Here is a 21,713-nt window from a genome sequence, read left to right as displayed (position 1 = left end):
ACGATTTGAGAGACAGTTGATTGATTCTCGAAAGAAAATTTTAAACCGGACTTTTCCTTTTCAAATATTTAGTTTTCTATGAAAAGACATATAAAAAAAAAGCACGTGGAAGGATGTTGGGGTCATCGCAGATAATTCATTTATAAAGGTATCTTGAAGGGGTCATCCCAAAAAGTTCAGTTTAAGAAATCACAAAATTTGCTTCAAAGAAGCAAATAAATAGAAAGATAAACAAACATACAAAAAAAAAGCAACGATTACCAAACTTCGATATTAAACGTTTGATGCAACAGAAACAAGGGAGCAATCTTCCCTTTAAAATATTTACCTAGAAGTCATACATTACTAATGATGCATGACTTCTTCCCGTTAATAAAAGATAACGAATTTTTAAGTAGCATAGGCGTGTAAACGGAAAAATCCGCCCATATATTTGGAATTATTGTCTTAATGTTAAGTTATTAATATGATTTCCCTTTAATAACGTTCTAATCGTCATGTTATAATGTAGTATATTTATAGAAAAATGCATAAATTATAATAATGAATTATAATAATTTACTAAATTTTTTCATTCGGTTTTAGTAAGTTTTCTTATCAACTTTCATTAAGTTGATTTAAAGAAAACTTTGTTTTTTAAGTAAGGTGCTTTACGAGCAACAATCTACATTTGTTTCAATGATTTTCTTCTCGATCAAAGCTATAAAATCTTATTTACAAAAAAAAAAAAAAAAAAAAATCAAAAAAAAGGACGCCAATCGTTCACCAGTTAAAATTTATTTGCCTCAAGCATGTATGAAATGGTAATTTAGTCTTACGAAAGTCTGCGAATGTTGCACTTGTGTAAATAGCAGCGGTCTCATTGGAAATCTGAATGTTAAACAAATAGAACGTTCCAGTAATTTTTGTAAAAAGCAGAGATGAGTGAAATCCTTATTTTTTAGAGAAGAATGCCTGAAGAGCGCTGAGTTTGCTGAAACGACTGTTAGGTAATTAGTCGCCTTTAACGTCATATTGAATTTTCATTTGAACGTAGTCGGCAATAAATTTTTATTGTTACTTTATTCAGTGAGACTATTATGACAATGAATTAGCGGAAACATGGACGCCGACTACTTGCTTCTCATTTTTCTTATATGAATAATAAACGATAATTATGCTTGTCTGCATTTAATATAAAATAGTCATATGCTAATTTATGCAAGTAATACATATATAAGTGTATCTTCTCTCAAATATGTGGGTTGTAAAAAAATTTGCAAAGATTTAAACTGCATAGTTCTCCTTTTTAGTACAGACCTAATAAGAATAAAAACATGGTTTTAAAAAGCACATTTAGCTATCTACTATTGAATACAATCCTGAGTTGGCAACTTGTATCATTAAACCCTTTTGGTGATAACGAGCATTATTCTTCAGAACTTGTCAATAAAGACCAAGTTGAGGCTATTAAGTCAGAAATTCTACAAAGTTTGGGTTTTAATGCGCCGCCGCCGGATGTTGAGTTTTTATCCAAGCAAACAATACCGGAAGCCGTAATTTCAAACATGTTTTACGGGGTTGCTCATCAAAACTTGGTTTATGACGAACTGGAAAGTAAAGAACAAGTAGTTGTGACCAAAATTGGTATAATTTTTCATTTTTAGTTTTCATTAACTTTTTTTGAACAATTTCAGCTATTAAATCTACTGAGAGTCATTTTTTTTTTTTTTCTTTCTAAGAATGTTGCCTATCAGCAATGTTAAAAGTTTAGTTATTTTTTAAAAATATATTTTTAAAAAATGCTTATGGGTTTTTCTTGTAAAGCATTTACATGGGAAATTTTTTAAAATTCTGAGGGGTCAGATTGAAAAGTTTTACTTCATTCATTCGAAATGGGTAAAATGTTCATGTAAACCATGACCTTTGACATTTTTTATTTTTTGACTTCTCAATTCAATTTTCCTATTATTAGTTGTATTATTATCAAAAATGAGGAAAGTAATTAATCTTATGTGAGCTCGGAGGTACGATTTAATTTAGACTGACCCTAAAACTCTCAGTATATGATTGTAAACAGCCCGATTCGCTAGCGTTAGCATGTAACTAATCCCTATAATTACTCTCATAAACAATTATCATGTTGATTGCACTAAGAAACATCTTGTTTATTACATTCAAAAATACAAATTTTCGTGTTAATTTCATTAAAAAATATTAATTTTACTTTTTACTTTTTAAGTATATAAAAGTTTCTCATGAAAAATTTTAAAAAGCTTTTAAACGCGGCAAACTGTTAATGACATTTAAACAAGCAGAAATACTTAACACATTTTTGATAAACTTCATATTGTTATCAATTTTCATTATCAGTTTCTCTAATATTATTTATTAAGAGCAATTTTATTTATTTTATTTTAGCGGCTAGTGAGAGGGCATTGAAATTTACATGACCATTCACGAATGCTAGATCTATATATTTGTAATTTTACAGCTAGAATATCAATATTCTAATAGTAAAATTAATTCAAAAGTTTTTATACTGTATGTTCTAATCTGAGACTTTTTGTTTAGTAAAAGAGAGGACTTGTCGCCACAGCCATTGCGTTTTCTTAAGATTTTTACAAATATTTCCTGACAACGATGTCTTATCAATAAAAATCTGGTTTAAAAACCAACCAATCGTAACCTCCAAGTTGTCATCAATATCCGTATTCAACTTAAATACAAATAAAAGGGATTCGAGTAAAGTTGTTTTAAACAACACTTTGCAACCAGCATGGCAAAGTGCAGAATTGAAAGAACTAGATACAATCAAGATTAACAATGACGGACAACCCTACATCGATGCCTACTTCAAAGTGGAATGCAACAACTGTAAACTATCTCTCTCCCCGCAAAACCAACCATTCATAGTGGTTTCCTTAAAAAAAAGAAAAAATGTCCGTAAACTTCGTTCTACTTCGGTTTGCAAAAATTCGGAAGGATGTTGCCGAAATTCTATAACTATCAACTTTAAAGACATAGGTTGGGGATCTTGGATATTGGCTCCTAAGTCTTACGAGGCATACTACTGCACAGGAGTTTGTAAAGAGCACAGCAATGCTAAACTTCCTTACTTCCAACTACTAAAGAACAACGATCGCGATAAAAGAAAATGCTGCGTCCCTAAATCTATGTCTTCTTTGACGATACTGTATTTGAGTAACGATGAAATAACGCGAAAAGATCTACCGAATATGGTCGTAGATGAGTGCTGGTGTATTTAACGACCTGATATAAGTAAAAAATTGGAAACATAGTCAGAACCAGCGAAAAAAAGTAAATAGACGATAGAAGTCTTTAACTTAGATATTCTAGCTGAAGAAATATTGCAGTTAACAGTATAAATACATTTAAGAAAACATGTTAGTTTTATCAGAAAATATTTATTCTATTTTAAACTTTTTAAATAATTTCAAATTTAGACATTCTTGTTTGGGACATTTTAAAACTTAAGTTTTTCGTTGGTAATTCGAATTTTTTTTTTTTTTTTATTGGACTCCATAATTCAATTTTCATATCTGAAATTTAGATAACGAAGTTATAGTTATAAATTATTTATGAAATATTTAACATATTTCTCTGATATAATGAGTTTATAAACGTTTGTATATTTTTTTAATTGACGCGCAAATTATAAACGCGCCAAATCATCATTTTGTACTCATTTCTTTATTTGCAAAGAAACAGCTAAACTTGCAGAAAAACTTCAACTCCACTATGGCTTCTTTGATTTCTGAAACCTTTCCTTGAAAACTTGAAAAATGTTAGCAACGGATCTCCCCTGTTCGCTGTTTGTCATGGGAATTTCTAACATCCTTCGTACCGAGGGTATTTTTAAAGTAACATTTTGGACTAAACCACAAACACTAGAAGTGCACCAGTAGAACGACAATGCCTGTATTTGATAAACAGCAAAGTTACAAGAAGTAAACAATACAGTGAATTATTTAATAAAATATACCTTTAACAGAAAAATGAGTATTACGTATCTACAGCTAAACTTACGGAAGGAACTTGAGCTGAAATAACGGCGGTTAAGACAGCCACAAAACGTAAAAAAGGCTTAACGTATTTCCAAATCCCGTGAGTTCGCATTACATTTATCTAAAAAAAATTGTAAGAAAGCGTTCATTGGAGTGAACTCTAAGTGAATTTAAATTGCGGCAAAGTTCTTTCGTAATAAAAACGATAACTTCATAGCGTTTTCGCCCAAACAAAAGGGGATCACACATGCAAACAGTTAGTATAACAATGACAGAGAAGTGCACAAGATCTTTACTTGCATAAATTTAATCTTTACTTGTAAAAACACATCAATGAGTAAAGGTGTCGTCTCAACTGCGGAAGAAAATAAAAGTTTTTGATCGATTTTATGACAGAGAAACGCATGACATTTTTGACTGGCGCAGAGTTTAAAAAACTAATGAAGTGGACATTATATTAGTAAATTGTTCCACAGAATTGTTCAGTGTCGATCCGACATCGTATTTTTTCCGAAAATTCATTTCGCTCATCTGGATCTTCTTTTGGTACTCTCCAAAAGAAGATCCAGATTTAAACTTTCGTTGCAATAGCAAAGATACGCACCTAGAGGCTGCGCGAATTTAAAAATGTAGTATTTCGAATAATATTGAGATTTCCGCCACGCGCTTTTGATACAATTTGTCACAAGATGTGATTTAAACTAGAAATTTATGATAAAAAATCTAGATAAGTCGCAATATACATTTTCTTACGTAACTCAGAATAACAACCGAACGACTTAACATTAATCTCTTATAGCGAACTTATCTCAAATAGCTAACTTATCTGTAAACATTCCCGAAAAGAAGTTGCTGAGGGCAAAAAGCAAAATTTAATTTATGCTCAACTAGTTATTCTGCTAAATTTAATTTATGCATTTGAAAGATTTATCTGATTTTATTAGCCCAGCTTAACATGCCTTATATACCTTAGCATACCGGTACCGGTGTATAAATATAATAACTTATATAATAATAGATTTAGTAATATATATATAATAATAGATAATAATACTTAATAATATAATAATACTTAAAAATATGTATAATAATTAGACTTAATGATAGTATAATATACCATAGTATACTGGTACCAGTATTTAAATCGAGACTTTAGAAGGGGTCAAAGAAGATGACCTCAAAGAGAAAAACAAATCCTTCTAAAAACAGATCATATTAACGCTGTCAGCAGTTATTGTATGTATATTTATGACAATTTGACAATAACTGACCTCGAAAAAGTTAAAACAAAATTTATGAATGAAATTCATAAAAATGAACGAACAACGAATGAATGAAACTTTAGCTGCTAAAAGAACACTTTAACCTTTGAATTGCTCAGAAATGATCAAAAATTTAAAAATGTAAAGAGGGGCGTACAGTCGCCTTAAAAGCAATATTAAAAACTAACCGCCCTCGGCGAAACGAAAATTATGCACAAAAGGAGTTCGTAGCCCTCCCCTTACTTTGAGATAAAACGAAACTCAATTTAACCGTTGCGCATGAATGCCGCAGATGCAGACGAAATACGCGTTAACTTACGAACTCAAACAAACTAAACAAAAACAGCGACCTCCTTGTAAGAGTGTCAAGAAATTACAAATAAAAATAAATAAATTTCGCTGGAATGTGATTTACTTTCAACCTTAGGAAAGAAAAAACTGACCAACTGAAAAAAAGCTGACCAACTGAGTGTCAATTTAAAGAGGTGAGCACTTTTTTACAAACGATTACAGAAAACAGAATTAAATACTTTTGGTGTTATCTTTTCTATCATTCGTTACTTTCTGATTTCTAAATTGTAGATCACATTTACAAGCTCATTTTTTAAACCAGCCATAAGCGTTTACCTGTTGAACTTCGATTGTTTGACATGCATTGGTTGGGTAACAAAATTTCTTTCAAAAAAGTTTCAAAAAACCTTTCAACTTTCTTTTTATTTGGGAACGAATATTGATCAGTAATTTTTTAATCGGAATTTATTATTCAATATAAAAATAAAAATAAAGTAAAAGGAATACCTCAATATTTGCAACATTAACAAATAGTAGTATAAGCGGAACGATATAATAAGGGTCAGGCATTGATAGATCTTGGAACCATAGTAAACCTTCTGTTGTTATGCCTTCTGATGGCATGTAAATTGTATCAACATTGCCTGGAATAAAATGCTATTTAAAAAAACTACACACAAACAGCGCCGTATTTTATCTACACAAGTTTATAAACACGTAATGTAACGCAATTTTTTTTTATTATTATTACACTCAATTTAAATGTACATTACAAAAAGCTTATTGAAAGTTACGTTTTTTATTGCCTTCAGACCTCATTTCATAAAAGTGAGTTTTTGAGATAAGGTGTTCTTATAAAATTTCCTTTTTATAAAAGCTTCTAGTAAATTATTTTACGTTAAAAAATTATTTTAATAGATGAGCGAAGAAGACAAAACAAAAAATGTTCAGAAAGTAGAAGCTCGAACCAATGAGCGTCAATCAAAGCACAAATCAAAACAGGACAGTAAAGATAAGAAAGCAACAGAAGTTTTAAACCCTATAACCGACAACAAAACAACCAACGAAGAAGAGAAAAATACTCAGAAACATGATCATAAAAGTAAGAGGTGCAAAGAACATAATTCGCACCAAGTTGATTGTCAGCATTCCAAAAGTGTAAACAGAGAACACAGATCATCTGACCGGAATAAAAACAGACCACGGCGATCAAGATCAGAGACCTCAGATAACGAAGGGTGCTGTTCAAAGCAACACCGAGAAAAATATTCCAAAGAACGTCGAAGAAGGAGAGAAGAGTCTAACGGAAAAAACGAAAGCAGTTTCGAGGAAGAAAGAAAAAAGCTGGACAATCGAACGAGATCAAGAGGAAGTGATCATATATGCCACAGGTAATCACAAAACAAAAATAAATAAATAAAAAGACTATATATATATATATATATATATATATATATATATATATATATATATATATATATATATATATATATATATATATATATATATATATATATATATATATATATATATATATATATATATATATATATATAATTTTTACCTACTTGGATCTCGTGTTAGTTGTATCTTTTTTCATGTTAAAAATCATACCTAAAAACTATTTAGGTCACCACAATCAAAAAAAGAACGAAGAAAACGTCACGAGAGCGAGGAAAAAACAAAAAACGAAAAAACTAAACACAAAGACCACAAGTCAAAAGATAGCAACAGACTTTACTATTCTGACTCAGAACTTGAAGTGAAAAACAAAAAGAAGAAGAAAATAAATTCAACAGTAACAATTGACGTTGACGGGTTGTATAATTTGTTCTACAGGTAAAAATATTTATGTTAAATGATCAAAAAGCTTATCAGTTCTATTATTATGCTTGCATCGTTACTTCACCATCTTTGTTAAATTAATTTTAGTTTATTGAGAAACTATGGAGTGTTTTAAGTGAAGAAACGAGGACTGTTTTACTTTACTCTTCTAATTACTTGATAAGCTTGTATAACTTGATTAACTCGTTTCACTTTAGAGACAACAATGAACACAATGAAAGCCGTGTTATCAAAGAAGCCATAAAAAGAAAAATAAAAGGACAAGAAACAGGTGCTCTAATTTTTAAAGCAGATCCTCGTGTTACAACTATTAATCAACCTGCTGAAAAATCAAAATCAACCGCTGAGGAACGATCAAACGTCAGATGCAAATTAATTAGAGTATTGTTTCAGAGAGTTAAAGACTTGCTTAAAGAAACAGAAATTTTGAGAATTGAGAGAAAGGATATGTGTCACACTATAAACCTGTTAAATGAACAAATTAAAGAACTGAAACAAACAACTGCAAGAACTTTAATTCCGGAAAAAAACATCAGCGATCGACTTGGAATATTGGCAGAAGAAATGAAGCTTACTGCAGCTGGTAGGTAGAATTCGATGCTAAGTAATATTCTTCAAAATTAAGAGAATATGAATTGTGTTTAATAGCTTTTAGCTTGTTTACGCTCCTTTTTTTATATGCACTTGGTGTTTTGGTAACGTGTAGATAAACTTATCAATATTTTTGTTTGCTAGGAACAAGCTTTCGTGAAGAAATCCACAACATTCTTTATGACATACAGAACAAATATCAAACACATTGGAAGGAGCATGAAAACAAACTGCAAGAGGTAACCTTTCCTTTCTTCCAAAACTTTGCAAATGTGTGGATAGCTGGAAATAAATGTAGAAAACTACTGAAAAATATAAAAACCCTTAAAAGATTAGTTCAGAAGCACTTTGTTTTTGAAATTAAATTATTGAAACATTTTAGTAAAAAATAACGATATTTGGAAGAAATACAGTTTTTAGAGACTGCAAAATTGTGATTGAGAAGCAGGAGTTTTCATTTTATGATCTGGTTTACTAAAAAGTATATTTTTAAGAAAAAAAAGTTGGTATCCATTCATTTTTATCCTCAAAAATGATGCCTTACAAATTTTTGTAATGTCTAACGTATTTTTCTAGAGTTAATTTTTTTCTTATTAAGAACAAAAATTTATAAAAAATTTTAATTACGCATAGTTTTTTATCTGCATTAATTTGACCCACAAATTTTCATTTTTACTCTGCGCAATTTATGTAAAAAAGAGCAATGTAAAATTTTTTATGGGAAGACAGGACACAAATTGAGATGATTGTTTGATCTTTTAAAATATTTCCTAGGTTCAAAGCCAAGCAGAAAATGAAATTCAAACTCTCATGAAAAATATTGTTGGAAAGTATATAAAGCTTGCAGACAATAAAGATCAAAATAACATTGCAAAGTTAAAATCGGAAACTACACAACAAAATAAAGTTCTTCGTGTTGAAGTTGAAGATTTCAATGAAAACCAACTTTTTCAGAAATCTTTTATAGAAAATCCACTTAAGAAAAATAATGGATCTCACAGCAAAAATATCAGACCAAAGGTTGCACTAAATGAACTTTTGTTAAAAACAGCAGAACCGTACAAAACCGATCCATACAAACGGATTATAAATCAAATGGAAATGAAACATCATAACATGCCTCTTCACATAGACATCCCAAATTATGATGAGCAAAGTTATAATAAGTCTTTGCAACATGACAACTTTTGCGACATTAACAAACAACAGTATGAGTATAAAAAAACAGTAGCAAAACAAGATACCAGCCCAAACAATATAATGCATAATATAACTGCTGACAGTCAAAAGATTGGTTTGTTAAAGATATCAGATTACCAAAGCACTATTACATCCCATATATCAGAGCAACAATCCAAAGTCATTGAACAACCAGATTATCAGCGCAACCCTCTGATTCAGAAAACAGATGGAAAAGATTCAACCGTAACCTCATCACAAACAAGTCAATGTGATATTGATAAGGATTCAAGAGCCTATGCTTCAGAAATAACACAAAAGATCCAGAAAATACTTGGGCAACAAACACAAAATATTGATCAATTGCCTTTTATTCCTATGCCACCACAAAAAGACACAAAACTATCAGACGCAGAGCTTAAAAATGTAACAAAACTATCAGACACAGAGCTTAAAAATGTAACACCAACACCTATGTTATCTAGTAAGGAATTTTGGCGACAAAAATTGTTGCAGCCTCACCCTATTGAAAAATTCAGGAATCAAAACAATTCTGATTGTGTAGTCAGAAACACTTTCTAAATACTTAGTTTCCAGAACTATAAAATTTGACAGCTGATAAAGTTTAAATCAACATAGGTATCAAAAGAAACAAATTTGTTACCAGATCTCAATATTGTGACATTAATGTTGTTTATAAATACAATTATTTCTAATAATAGTAATAATAATACTTATCATAGTTTTTGGAGAATTCAGGATGTTCTTTTTAGAATTATAAAAACTTTACTAATAGTAAAAACCCAATAACAGAAAAGATAAAGTGTTGATTACTATTTATTTACATACTTATGTAAATATTCTAAACGTAACCCTTTTATAGCATGATTTGATTGCTACAAGAACAATTGAGAAAAGATCAATCAAGATTTTATTAAAAAATGCTCTTTTACATGAAAGATGATCATAGAGTTATAAAATTTTTGATTTTATTTTGCTATATAAAACAATCTTAATTGGTTAGAGAAGAAATCAAATTTTAATTGGCTTGTAAACAGTTATTGTAAAGTTTTTGGTTTTGTGAACAAAAACTTAAAAACTTGTTTTTTTGTTTCATTTTTAAACTTCAAAAACATTTGTACAAAAAAATCATTTTGTTAATTTTAGAATGGAAACTAGAAAAGCTGAGCTGAGTGCTAAACTTAATTTTTGTCCTATGATTAAAGTTCACTTATTAAATTTTGAATGTCAATGAATTTTTTATTGGGACATCAGAACTTCTGTCAAAAATTACTGTTCACCAATTAAAGTAATGCGATTGTGCTATAAAGGTCTCAATGGCTATTACAATGAATAAAGAAGTTGACGAAAAGTTCATAAGATAAAGATAAGATAAATGTAAGAAGATATATAGATTTAAAATTGCCAAAGAGAAGTATCTTCTTTTAATGAAAAAGATATACTAAATAATAAAAGATTTTGGTTGGTTTGAAAAAAACAGATTTTAAACGGTAAAAACTTTGATTTCTAAAATGATAATTCTCACCATTATCAACCACATAACCAGAGATATTTCGTAAAGCAAAAGAGAGAGTTATCCATGTTGGCAACTGCACCCATGGCAGCATAATAAGTTGAAAAGGAAATACTTCATTTTTCTTGTAAATTTCACTAGTATATTTAGCAACCTGAAAAATTATAAAAACATATTTCAACTTTTTGCAAGCAATATCTTAACATCTCATCATTTTTTTTTATTGTGATTTTTTTTTGAAAGTTATATCTATGAATGTTATGTATTGTGCAATATTGTTTTTAAAAGTTGATTATAAGCTTTACAGTATATCAAAAAAAACATGATTGAAGATTAAGTTTTTAGAGCTGTAAAAGCATCAACTAACCTCAAGATTGTGGTTTTTCAGGCAAATTTTACATTTGTAATTAGTATAAGAAACTAAAGTATTCAACGTTTTAATATAATTACAAAATTAGTTTTAAACTGCTCATTAATAGGTTTATGGAAAGTGAATCCCAATTAAAGTTATGAACATATTTTAAGGCGATAATTATCTTGCTTAAAGAACTGGTTATTCATAAAACAAATACATATACAGCCAACCTCTTTTGTAAAACGTCTCTGCATCTCTTTTTTATCCATTCCCTCATTTTGACCTTTTTGAAATATTTTATTTCGTGCAGAATCAGCAAATTTCTTAAGATGAGGCTGTAATAACTCCATCTTAGCAGCCATTCTGTTCTGATTAATCCCCATAGGAACAGTAGTAATACAGCGGAGCAAAACTGTTGAAAAAGCTATTGTTGTCCACCATGGTAAATGGCTGTAAAAGTGAGTCTAACAACAACAACAATCTTGGTCATAGAATAAATTTAGCAATAAAAAAAAATTATAACAATCATATTAGTAAGCAATAAGAACACAATTAAAAAAAGGACCAGAATAATTAATGTGACTCAAGATCAATTATAAAATTGAGATGTAAAATTCATTTTATAAATTTTACATTATTGAAGACTTACCACTTCTAATAGTTGCTGTGTGCCAGTAAACAATGGGAATGTATAGTAGGATGAAAATCTCTTAGATTCATGCAAGATATAGCGAGAGAAGGCAAGTGGCTGTTAAAATGAGTTAAATCAAACTTCAAACAACTACTAAAAAACATTATGCTTCATCATATAAAGATCATTTTAAGGGCATAAGAATAAATACAATTTTTACATCTAAAATAACGTTTGTGGATTGCTATCAGTATAACTGCAGGTGAGACATAAACAAAATGGATAAATTTAAAACTTAAGGAGTTTGAAAAACAATTCTTAACACTTATAAAAAATCTTAATAGAGCATTAATTTAAGTACCTTTGTTGTTCTGCATATCAAATGCTGACAGAATATCATACTATTTATGCAAATCTAAATAATTTAAACAATAAGCATTTTTGTTTGTGCAATATTTGAAAACTCTTGTTAAATTATTTCTTATTGATTTTAAAAGAAGTCATGAAATTTCCTTTGACTTAGTAAATTTCTTTTTCTATATAAACTTTATATTAAATTATTAATTTTGTGCAATACTTGATTTAATCAAATGAAATAATATCACCTATTTTCTTTCATCTTTCCATATTTACAGCAAAATGAGTTTTGCTAAAAAAGCATGTATTTTGCCTTATTTCATGATATCAATCTCCTTTTTAATGCCATTTATCATGCTGTATTTATAATTTATAGTTTAAAAAAATCATTTACTATAAATTATTTTATTTATTTACTATATCCTTTCTGTAATTCACTCAAAATTAAAAAAACAAAATAAAAAATGAACAAGAAAAAACAACTTTCAAAGCACAACAAATGTTTTTTCAGTCAAAGTTCATGGGTACTCCTACAGCTTCTTCAGGTATCTCTTTGTCACGTGATTTGGACTGTGTCAACTCTCGTCGAATTTCTGGTGTGATCTAGAGAAATAATTTTATAAGAAACCACTAACACAGCATAAGATTTTACAAGAAAATAAAATGTAAAAACCTTGCTAGGTGGGCTTTAATTTCTCCATAATTTCCAAGAATTTTTTACAATATAATTACAGATTACAGAAGTAGACATTAATGTAAACTTTTATTTAGAAAAGATTGCAATTGATTTTTTAGATTTTCTTTTTTTGCATAGTTTTTATCATACATAAAAAATATTTTATTAGAATGAGCTTTACTACATAGCATAACAATTTACTTCTACAATTTATTTCTCAAAACATCAAAATGTTTTATAAAAAGAATAGCAGAAGTAAAATACTTCTTAGTGAACTGGTTAAGGTCATGGAATTTTTTGAATGGCCAGCAAATAAGTCAGTGAAAGGACTTTCTTTACACTTAAATGTCTAAAACATGTAGAGATTAAATATTCATATCAACCTGTTGAATCATTTAACAATTTTACACATTTGTAAAGGTTGAACTTATGCAATTGATTTACTCAAAAAAACTCTGAAAGAAAAAAGAAGTTTGGTAAACTTCAATTTTATCTTATGTTAGTCTATGTAATTGTGATACCAATCATCTAAAAAACATTCTTTTATGTTAATTTATGTAATTGTGATACCAATCATCTAAAAAATGTAATGTAATTGTGATACCAATCATCTAAAAAACTTTCTTTTTTTTTTTTGAGCTTCAAGTCTTCTAATGATTAGGACTTTGTAATTCCTTTGCATTCTGTCTAAACAGAATACAAAGGAATTACAAATAACAGCAATTAATATGGTACAAAGTCCTAATTATTAAAGGACTTGAATGTTAAGAAGATGCTTAAAATTTGGAAGAAATAACTTGACAGTAAATGCAGTAAATTGGTGAAGTTAAATGCAGAGGCATGCAATTAACATCATTTGCTCTTATGAGCAGGACATTAAACCATATACAATATTTTAAAAAACAACACAGGATAAATAAGAAAATCAAAGCATAAGTAAATTATGATAACTTTTAACCTTTTGATGGTTATGCTTCTTACAAAGTTCAATCAGAGCTTCTTTTTGTTCACTGGCAATATCTTCTTTATACCTAGAATACAAGTACCCTATAAACTTAATGGTTTCCAGTTGGTAAAAAAAAGAAGCATCTGGATTTCAGGACTTAAACTTGACAATTTTTTCAAGAACTTTCACTCTAAATCCAGAGAATCCAGCGAAATCTAAATCCAGAGAATCCAATCTAGAGAAAAAACTGTGATTAAGTTTAATGTTTGTTTTTTAGTAGCTTTTCAAATTTATAAATATTTTATTTCCTTGTAGCTAAAACAAATAACAGCAATTACAACTTTGGTCCACTTTTATGTGCCTTGCAAGTAGTTTTTGATATGTTGTAATAACCAAACAAAAACAAACTAAAAGTTGCCTTTTTTTTACCAGCTTTTTTTACCAGCTTTTTTTACCAGCTTAGAATAATCAAGTTTTGAATTTGGTTAATGATGTAAAACATGGTATAATAAACGCTTATATTTTGATTAAGTATAAATTATTACTAAATAATTGATTTCTAATCATGAAAGATTACAAAAAAAAAGATCTGACCTTTGACAAAATGTGAGAAAAGATTGATACCAAAGTACTGGAAGTTCTCTATTATCAGATTGAAACCTTAAAAAGGGCATTCAAGTAAAATAAAAACTGAATTTCAGCAAACATATAAATATTACTTTATAAAAACTAATTAATAATTACCTAAGATAGTGATACACCAAAGCATCAATAACTCGAAATGGAAGGGCATATTTTTTATCCAGTAAAATACGAAGAAATATACTATTTGCTCCTACATTAAAATAAGAAATGTTTTAAACTATCAAAAATAATACTATAAATATAAAAGTAGATTAGTAATAAAAAAAATAGTCAAATATTTTTTGAAAATATATGTTAACAAAAAATAATTAAAAAGTATGTAAAACCATTAAAACTATATTAAGAAAAATTAAAATTAAAAAAAAAAATAAAAAAAAACACACACAATTATGTTTTTGTGCAAAATCTGTAAACTAATCTTTAAATTTACAAAAAAGTTGGTTTGACATTTTAATCCTAAAGTTGTTTAAAATGAATTCTTAACAATGTGATAAATTGCTGGGCTTAAGAAATAGACATCAACATAGGGAAAATTATCCCCCAATTATGACTATAGCATCTATGTAACACAAACATATGCATGAGGAATAAACAAATAAAAATTCTCTAGACTATAGCCCTAAACACAAGTAGAAACCTATGGCAAGAATAAATCAGATCAAAAAAAGACCTTTGGTTTTTAAAAGAAGACATTGGGTTAGAAAATATTGCCAATACTAAGTTTTCCAGTCCAACTATGAATCATCACTAGTTCTGAAATGGTTATTGATTAAGCACTAATAATTTTATTTTTTTTTAAACTTACCTGTGTGTTGCATTTCTGCTATTTTCAAAATGGCAGCTGCAGAGTGCAAGACAGGAATGCTAACTTTTGAAAGAACACTTCCAACTATAACAGCTTCCCGAAGTGTACAATTACCAGACTGAAAATGATTTGGTAAATAATTGTTAACATAAAGCACTAATAAATGCTTACCAGTCTGGAATTCTAGTTAAGATAAAAAATCCTATAACATAAATAACTCTATTAAGTATAGCAATACAACTGTAATCTTACCCAAAATTCATTTTAATTATTTAAAAGGAGAAAAATTGTTTAAAACATTGTTTTAAATGAAAAGTAATAAAAAATCATTTTTTATCAGACATAAAGTTTTTCAAATTTGTTTTTATCCTGCAAAATTTAAAAACAAAATAAATTGAACATCATAAACCAGACCTCACATAGTGGAAGCAAAACCCCTTTGAAAAAAGCTGCAGGTTTAAACAAAGACTTCTTTAATGCCTGAAAAGTGAAGATAAAGATATATAAAAACTGATTTCATGTAACAAAACAGAGATAAACAAACAGCCGTATTCCAGACAGAGGAATTTGATCAAGAAAGTGTTTGGAAAAGGAAGAGTTTGAACAAGAAGCAAGAATTTGGACATGAGGAGTTTGGATAAGATGAGAGGAATTAAATAAGATGAGCAGATGACCGGATTAACCTAAGAAGAGAGGGTTAAGTTAAGAGGAGTGATTTTGGTAAAGAGAAGAGTGTTTAGGCAAAACAAAACAGTTCTCACCATATATAAATGGTAATTTAATCTTTTGTACTCTGCAATATCATCTCTTACACGAGGAAGCAAAACTAAATTTATAAACCTAAACAAAATTTGTTTTAAGTTCATTTTTAAATTCCTTTATTCATTTTTTAACATTTTTTAATATTTTTTAAAATGATATCAGTGAAAACATTTTCATTAACCTAAAAAATCATCAACAATATTATTCACTTAGAAAAAGATGGAGAGCATGATGGAGAACAAATGGAAACAAACCTTTGTGCCATTTTAGAATTAAAATTGGACACAAATATTCGGGTTGCTTGATACATGGCAGCTGGTGTCCAATTATCTGGTTCTGTACAATATAGTATCTCTTCCCAATTTTCAAGAGTTGGGATTATTTTAAATGCTTTTGGAAGTTTACCAGATCTGTATTTTGAAAGGATTTCACCGACACTAGAAATTTGAATGAGTTTATTACTAAAACTAATAACAACATTAAAAAATGTAAAATATATTAAGGAAGTATTTTTTTAGAAATTTTTTTAAAAATCAAATTAAAAAAATCAAAAAATAATATAAGTTTTTTATTTCATTATCAGGCTTACTTCATGAAATAATTTTCAAAGTAATAATTATAAATTTATAAAACCTTTAAAACACAGTATCTTTAAAGCAACATTTATAATAAACTTTTTATAACTATAATATTTAAAGTGTTTCAAAGTTCAATAATTATTTTTAGAGAAATGTAAGAAAATATTTATTATTTTTTCCCAATTTATATACCTTTTAAAAACAGAGACTATTCTTTCATCCATTACTGGTTTTTCAGGGGCTTCTAAACGAAAAAATGTATATATACAAATGCAGCAAATTGTGGTTATAAAATCAAGCAAAAACCCCTAATGGGATATTTAATACTACCACATTAACAAAACTTCTGTGACTGTATGTATTTTGTGTATGGGCAAAATTATAAACCACCATTTCTTACACATTTTTTGCTATGTAACTTATCTAAAAAGTTTTTAAATAATATTTTAACTGTTGAGACTTACTGTTCAGTGGAACAAAAAATAATACAAAACTGGTTTTGTAATTCTAATATTTGTTGTTTTGTAATATATCTAGTTTTGTATATGTAATATTTATTATTTATTGTTCAACCTGGTAATAACTGAGGTAAAAGAACTACTTAATAAAGATGCTCATAAATGTTTATTAAAACCAGTTGGGGATTCAACCTTCAACTTACACTGGCAATCATTTATTTGAACTTGATTAAAAGAAAATGAAAATAAATAACCTAACAAATGTTTACATTATCTTGAAGATAGCAATTACAGATCATCATAAGATTACTTAAAGCTGTATCCTAGAGTTAGAAAATAGTTTAGGACTGTGAACTAAACTGCTCTGATTTGTGGAGCATCTTTTTTTGAAGAATTGGTAGTGAGTTTAGTTCCTCATGGAAATTAAAGAATTTGAAAACTTTTTGAGCAGTAATTACTGCTAAAAGTTAAAGAGTGTGCAATGGTTTCAAAAAAGGTAAAAATGTAAAATTTACAGAGCAAAAAAATTTAACAAAGTATTTAACAAAGTATTTTAGATTTTTTTAAATTTATTGTATTTTGTATTTATACTTAAAAGACTTTTTTTCAAGTATTTTTTGTTTATACTTAAAATCTTATTTCTGGAGTATTTTTTATTTTGTATTTAAAAGGCTTTTTCATTTAACACTACTGCTAAGTGATCAATATTTTTCAGACAGCTTAAGTTTGAAGAACAGTGATAAAAAGTACCAACATTTGTTCAACTATGAGAAGAGGCCTACACACAGTTTTAACAACAGCTACCTCATTTTGACTTACCATATTTGGGTCAGATGAATTTAGAGTTGAGTTGTTCTTTAATGAACTAAACCCTTTTTTTAAAAATTAGTTGAAATGTGAAAAACATCAACTTCATATACATTTGAAGCATTTATTTAATAACTACTTATCCTCTTTTTTTTCTGTACTTAAGTATGGCTTGAAATTTCAAGTTTGATTCTTGCTTTTTTGAGTCCCTAAAAATAATGCTTAAAGAAGAAGGAGTTCTATTTGTCATAGTTGAACATCTTGATGTTTATTTAAGGAAATTGATGATGATTTAAGGAAAGACTATGGTGAAAAACAAAGATCCTGGATTAATTTAGGAGAAAAAAACTTTTACAATTACTTGCTAAGAATTGCACATCAATTGAAAGAAGTATGTCATAAATAACTAAAAAATTTAAAACAAAATATCTTAAGACTTGTTTTAAAATCAGAAACATTTAAAAGCAATAAGGATACCATTTGAGAAGATAAAAGTGTTTCTACTTTTAATGATTATGGTAGCATCAGAAAAATATTTTGTTATTAATGTCAATTAAATATCTGGCAAACAAATGCAGTACAGAGATAAACAATTTCTATGGATTTGGTAGAAAAAGCTAATAGATAGATAAAATCTTGTGATGATAGTTTTATAAATTTTTAAAATTAAATTCATCATAAAAATATTTTATGTGTTTTTTTTAGAGCAATCTCAACTAATACAACAGATATGAAAAATCAAACTACTCTTTTCAATCAAAGATAGGAGATTGAATTATAGATCACTATGTAAGGAATATATATTTTGCAAATATAAATTTACATATTTTCAAAATTAAACCAGAACATGATAATAACTCAGAGACAATAACTCAACCAAAAAAAGAAAATATTGTCTAAACATGAAGCAAAAAAAATTAAACCTGATAGCTGGCTTCTAATTTCAGTTTTCTTTTCATTTATTTTTTCCATAATTATATCTGCCAAAGTTTTCTGCATTGCTGGTGTATCAGACATGAAGTTTTGGATTGCTTTTTCATCATCTTCATCAATATGCTAAAACAGACACTTTTACTTTTGTAAAAAAAGGTTTCCTTATTTTAAGAAAAATGGTTTCCAAAAAAATTGCTATTACATACTTCCACAACTTCATGAGCATCATAATACTATATATACAATCCTGTCACTGTAAACAATAAACTTTAACAACTTAACTATGATTTTTTACAACAAAATAATCAAGCTGAAAGTTGTTAAATTGGTTAGCAAAAAAAGTAACAGAATAACTTACAATATTTTCATAGAACTGATCTTCATCTTCACCTTCATTTTCATCTGAAGATTCTGCATTATTATTTTCTCCTAGGTAGTCTTTCTTAGTAGTGTATTCAGATGGAGGATACTCCTCCTGTAGTTCTTCTTGCTGTGCTCTAGCTTGCTGAAGGATCTTTTTAGAAAGTTTATCACCAACAAACTAAAATTTAAAATTAAAAAATATTGACATTTTCTCTGAAAAAAAGTAAGAAAAACGTTGAAATAGAGGTTGTTCAGAAAGTTGAAAAAGCATAGAATATAACCTTATCATCTCCATCTTGTCTATTCAAGGATGCTATTTTTGCTTTACGATTCTTTTGTCTGACTTCTGAATCAATTGCTAAAATATCATCAGTCAACCCACGTCTTTCTTTTTTATCAGTTTTTATCTTGCCCATGATTTTTGTTCTGATATTAGTGGATTAAACCTTTGTTTATGACTTGTTAGAAAAATATATATATGGCATCAAAATTAACTATCATCAACAAAAACAAACATTTAAAAACCATAATAATCATCAGTAACACATACATACAAATTAAAATGCATTCTAAATGTTGCTCATATTGTCTTGAGGTGCAATATTTTGTCAAAATTAAACTTGCCTGCATTTAAAAAAGAATCAATTGTTTTTTAATTGTTCTTATACAACTTTAGAGTACTGAATTAGAAAATGTAAACTTGTTTTTCATATCAGGTCAAAGTTTTTATGTAACACGAGTTTTTAAAAATTATTAATCATAACCTTATTTACAAAAAATAAATAAATAATTAAACTTGTTTGCTGTTAAGGGAAAACAGGTTCATATAAGTCAACAGAGCTATGCTGTAGAACTTGATGAGATCTGTGACAGTACCATGTGCTGTAATCTCTTAGTGACAAGTTACAAAGAAATTCTAAGATTTTTATGATAAGAAAAATGACAAAATAAATCGAGTCAGACAGTCAAATTTATAATTTCTTTTGGACAGAGAGTTGTTTGGTGAGAATTGGTAAACTGCCATAGAGAATTGTGAGACAGAAACTCAAATTAACCCAAAAACATTTATATGATCGTCCTTGTGATTTTGGGCTATAACTTTTATCTTATTAAACACATTTTTTTCTAATTCTCGGATAAAGCTAGCGATTATGGATTACTTTGAAAAGGAATAAATTGCTTTGTATAGCGGATCTGTTCAGAAATTGGAATGTCCTGATTGTTTGGAACTGAGATAAAGTATAGTAGGCCCGATCTATGTAAACAGCCCGTAATAAGGCCTGGGCTAACTTAAGGGCTGTTTACATGGATCAGGCTGGCTTGGTTAACCAGTCTGGCTTACCTAGGTGTGAGATAAATATTTATTTGTTTTTATTGCCTTTTAGCCTGCTGAACTGGGAAAGAATATTTGTTTACGTCACGTGACCAATTGATAAAATTAAAAGCTGTAAAATGGTTTCCTTGCCATTAAATAAACTAATTCTTTATTTTACAACTTTAAAAATGATCAATATACAAGCTTTTAGTATATAAATTCATCTTTTACAGTTTATATTGACAGTTAAAAGATTTTAAATTAATCCAGGCGAAGAAGATTAAGGATATTGAGATTAGCTAAAACTAAGAACAGGAAAAAAAGAAGTTGCTGACTTTATTTTAGGCCTACAGATTTGTGATGGCAAAACATCAAAATAGAAATTGCTTCTTAAGAATCATGTAAATAAACTTCTGATTAGATAAAAACTTCCTTTTTTGAACTTGTCTCAATTCTTATTGGTTGTTTTGAGGTAAGTTTGGTTTGGCAATTCATAATGAATAGACTCACGCCGCACAGTGTCGCAATTTGCTCTCTTACGCAGCCAGAAGCTCAAAGACCGGCCCCTTCATTTTTCCAAAATGGATTTTTCCATCCATAGTGAATATCTGAGATAAGAAAATCTGAAAGTTACAGCCAAAGATTGTAATGGGATGTGTTCGTAATTGCAGAGTAAAGATGTGTAAATTTCAACAATTAATTTTTGCCATATTTTGTTAAAAAACGAGAGAAAGAATTTCTAAGATAGTTTTCAGTTATTTTTAACTATATTTAATAGTTTCATATAATATTTTTTTATATATTAAAAAACAGAAGTAATATTAGAAATTGAAAAAGATAAATAATTCTTTTTTGATAATAATAATGAACTAAAGGAAACTATATAAGCTGTTCATGAAATTAAAATTAGTGGTTTACTGTACTTTTGATAGCAGTTTTGCCTGCATCTTTCTGAATCTTCATGTTTTACTAACAAAAATAAGACGTCTGTTTTATTTACAGAATTGTGACCATTATTTACGAAATAATCAAAATTTAATGATTTTTAACCAATAATTTTGTTTATTTTGTGAATAATCGCTCAAACTCTGCTTATTTCTTCGAGTAATATATGCCATTTGATATACCTCACTTACCTGTAGACGTAGCAATAGCCGAATATTCCAAATTTAAAAACTTGTAGTTAAAAACATATCATAAACCTTTTGTAGTGTGATCATCAAGTAAACTAATGCCAAAAATAGTGCTCCTGAAATCTCTGAAAGGAAACTAACATCCCCGTTATAGTGCATGATTTGGGACTATTAAATATCATTTTCATACTATAATTTTTCACATTTTTTCTTCATTTCCCAATGAGAAACGCTTGTGGC

The 21,713-nt window shown here is 28.4% G+C and overlaps 4 protein-coding genes across 6 annotated transcripts; 2 read left to right on the top strand and 2 right to left on the bottom strand.

Moving 5' to 3' along the window:
- The first annotated feature begins 1,242 nt into the window (after window positions 1-1,242).
- LOC145186679 (growth/differentiation factor 8-like) lies at window positions 1,243-3,396 on the top strand. Its single transcript, XM_090094790.1, has 2 exons — window positions 1,243-1,626; window positions 2,554-3,396. The coding sequence occupies exons 1-2, from the start codon at window positions 1,317-1,319 to the stop codon at window positions 3,246-3,248; spliced, it is 1,005 nt and encodes a 334-aa protein (XP_089950916.1). The 5' UTR covers window positions 1,243-1,316; the 3' UTR covers window positions 3,249-3,396.
- Window positions 3,321-12,551, bottom strand: LOC145186680 (cytochrome c oxidase assembly protein COX18, mitochondrial-like). Of its 3 annotated transcripts, XM_090094793.1 has the most exons (9): window positions 12,536-12,551; window positions 12,301-12,344; window positions 12,057-12,110; window positions 11,714-11,812; window positions 11,295-11,528; window positions 10,722-10,863; window positions 6,068-6,204; window positions 4,030-4,128; window positions 3,321-3,919 (listed from the first exon to the last, which is right to left on the bottom strand). In XM_090094793.1, exons 3-9 carry the CDS (start codon window positions 12,093-12,095, stop codon window positions 3,740-3,742), a joined length of 930 nt encoding a protein of 309 aa, XP_089950919.1. In that variant the 5' UTR covers window positions 12,096-12,110; window positions 12,301-12,344; window positions 12,536-12,551; the 3' UTR covers window positions 3,321-3,739. The 3 variants fall into 3 exon arrangements, with proteins under 3 accessions (XP_089950919.1, XP_089950918.1, XP_089950917.1); XM_090094792.1 differs by lacking the exon at window positions 12,536-12,551 and having other exon boundaries at window positions 12,301-12,467; XM_090094791.1 differs by lacking the exons at window positions 12,301-12,344; window positions 12,536-12,551 and having other exon boundaries at window positions 12,057-12,298.
- On the top strand, window positions 5,542-9,929 carry LOC145186672 (uncharacterized). Its single transcript, XM_090094775.1, has 6 exons — window positions 5,542-5,754; window positions 6,479-6,951; window positions 7,190-7,399; window positions 7,603-7,988; window positions 8,141-8,235; window positions 8,771-9,929. The coding sequence occupies exons 2-6, from the start codon at window positions 6,479-6,481 to the stop codon at window positions 9,755-9,757; spliced, it is 2,151 nt and encodes a 716-aa protein (XP_089950901.1). The 5' UTR covers window positions 5,542-5,754; the 3' UTR covers window positions 9,758-9,929.
- LOC145186675 (bystin-like) lies at window positions 12,536-20,261 on the bottom strand. Its single transcript, XM_090094784.1, has 12 exons — window positions 19,307-20,261; window positions 19,021-19,203; window positions 18,653-18,785; window positions 16,657-16,708; window positions 16,141-16,323; window positions 15,886-15,964; window positions 15,539-15,604; window positions 15,125-15,242; window positions 14,419-14,509; window positions 14,269-14,334; window positions 13,687-13,759; window positions 12,536-12,655 (listed from the first exon to the last, which is right to left on the bottom strand). Exons 1-12 carry the CDS (start codon window positions 19,439-19,441, stop codon window positions 12,560-12,562), a joined length of 1,275 nt encoding a protein of 424 aa, XP_089950910.1. The 5' UTR covers window positions 19,442-20,261; the 3' UTR covers window positions 12,536-12,559.
- Between the last annotated feature and the right edge of the window lie 1,452 nt (window positions 20,262-21,713).

The sequence above is a fragment of the Hydra viridissima genome, unplaced genomic scaffold, assembly GCF_058129835.1.
Source record: "Hydra viridissima isolate aposymbiotic clone 2 unplaced genomic scaffold, HvirCarnegie_v1 scaffold_8, whole genome shotgun sequence".
Taxonomy (NCBI): Eukaryota; Metazoa; Cnidaria; class Hydrozoa; order Anthoathecata; family Hydridae; genus Hydra; species Hydra viridissima.
This window is presented reverse-complemented; position numbering and strand designations above follow the sequence as displayed.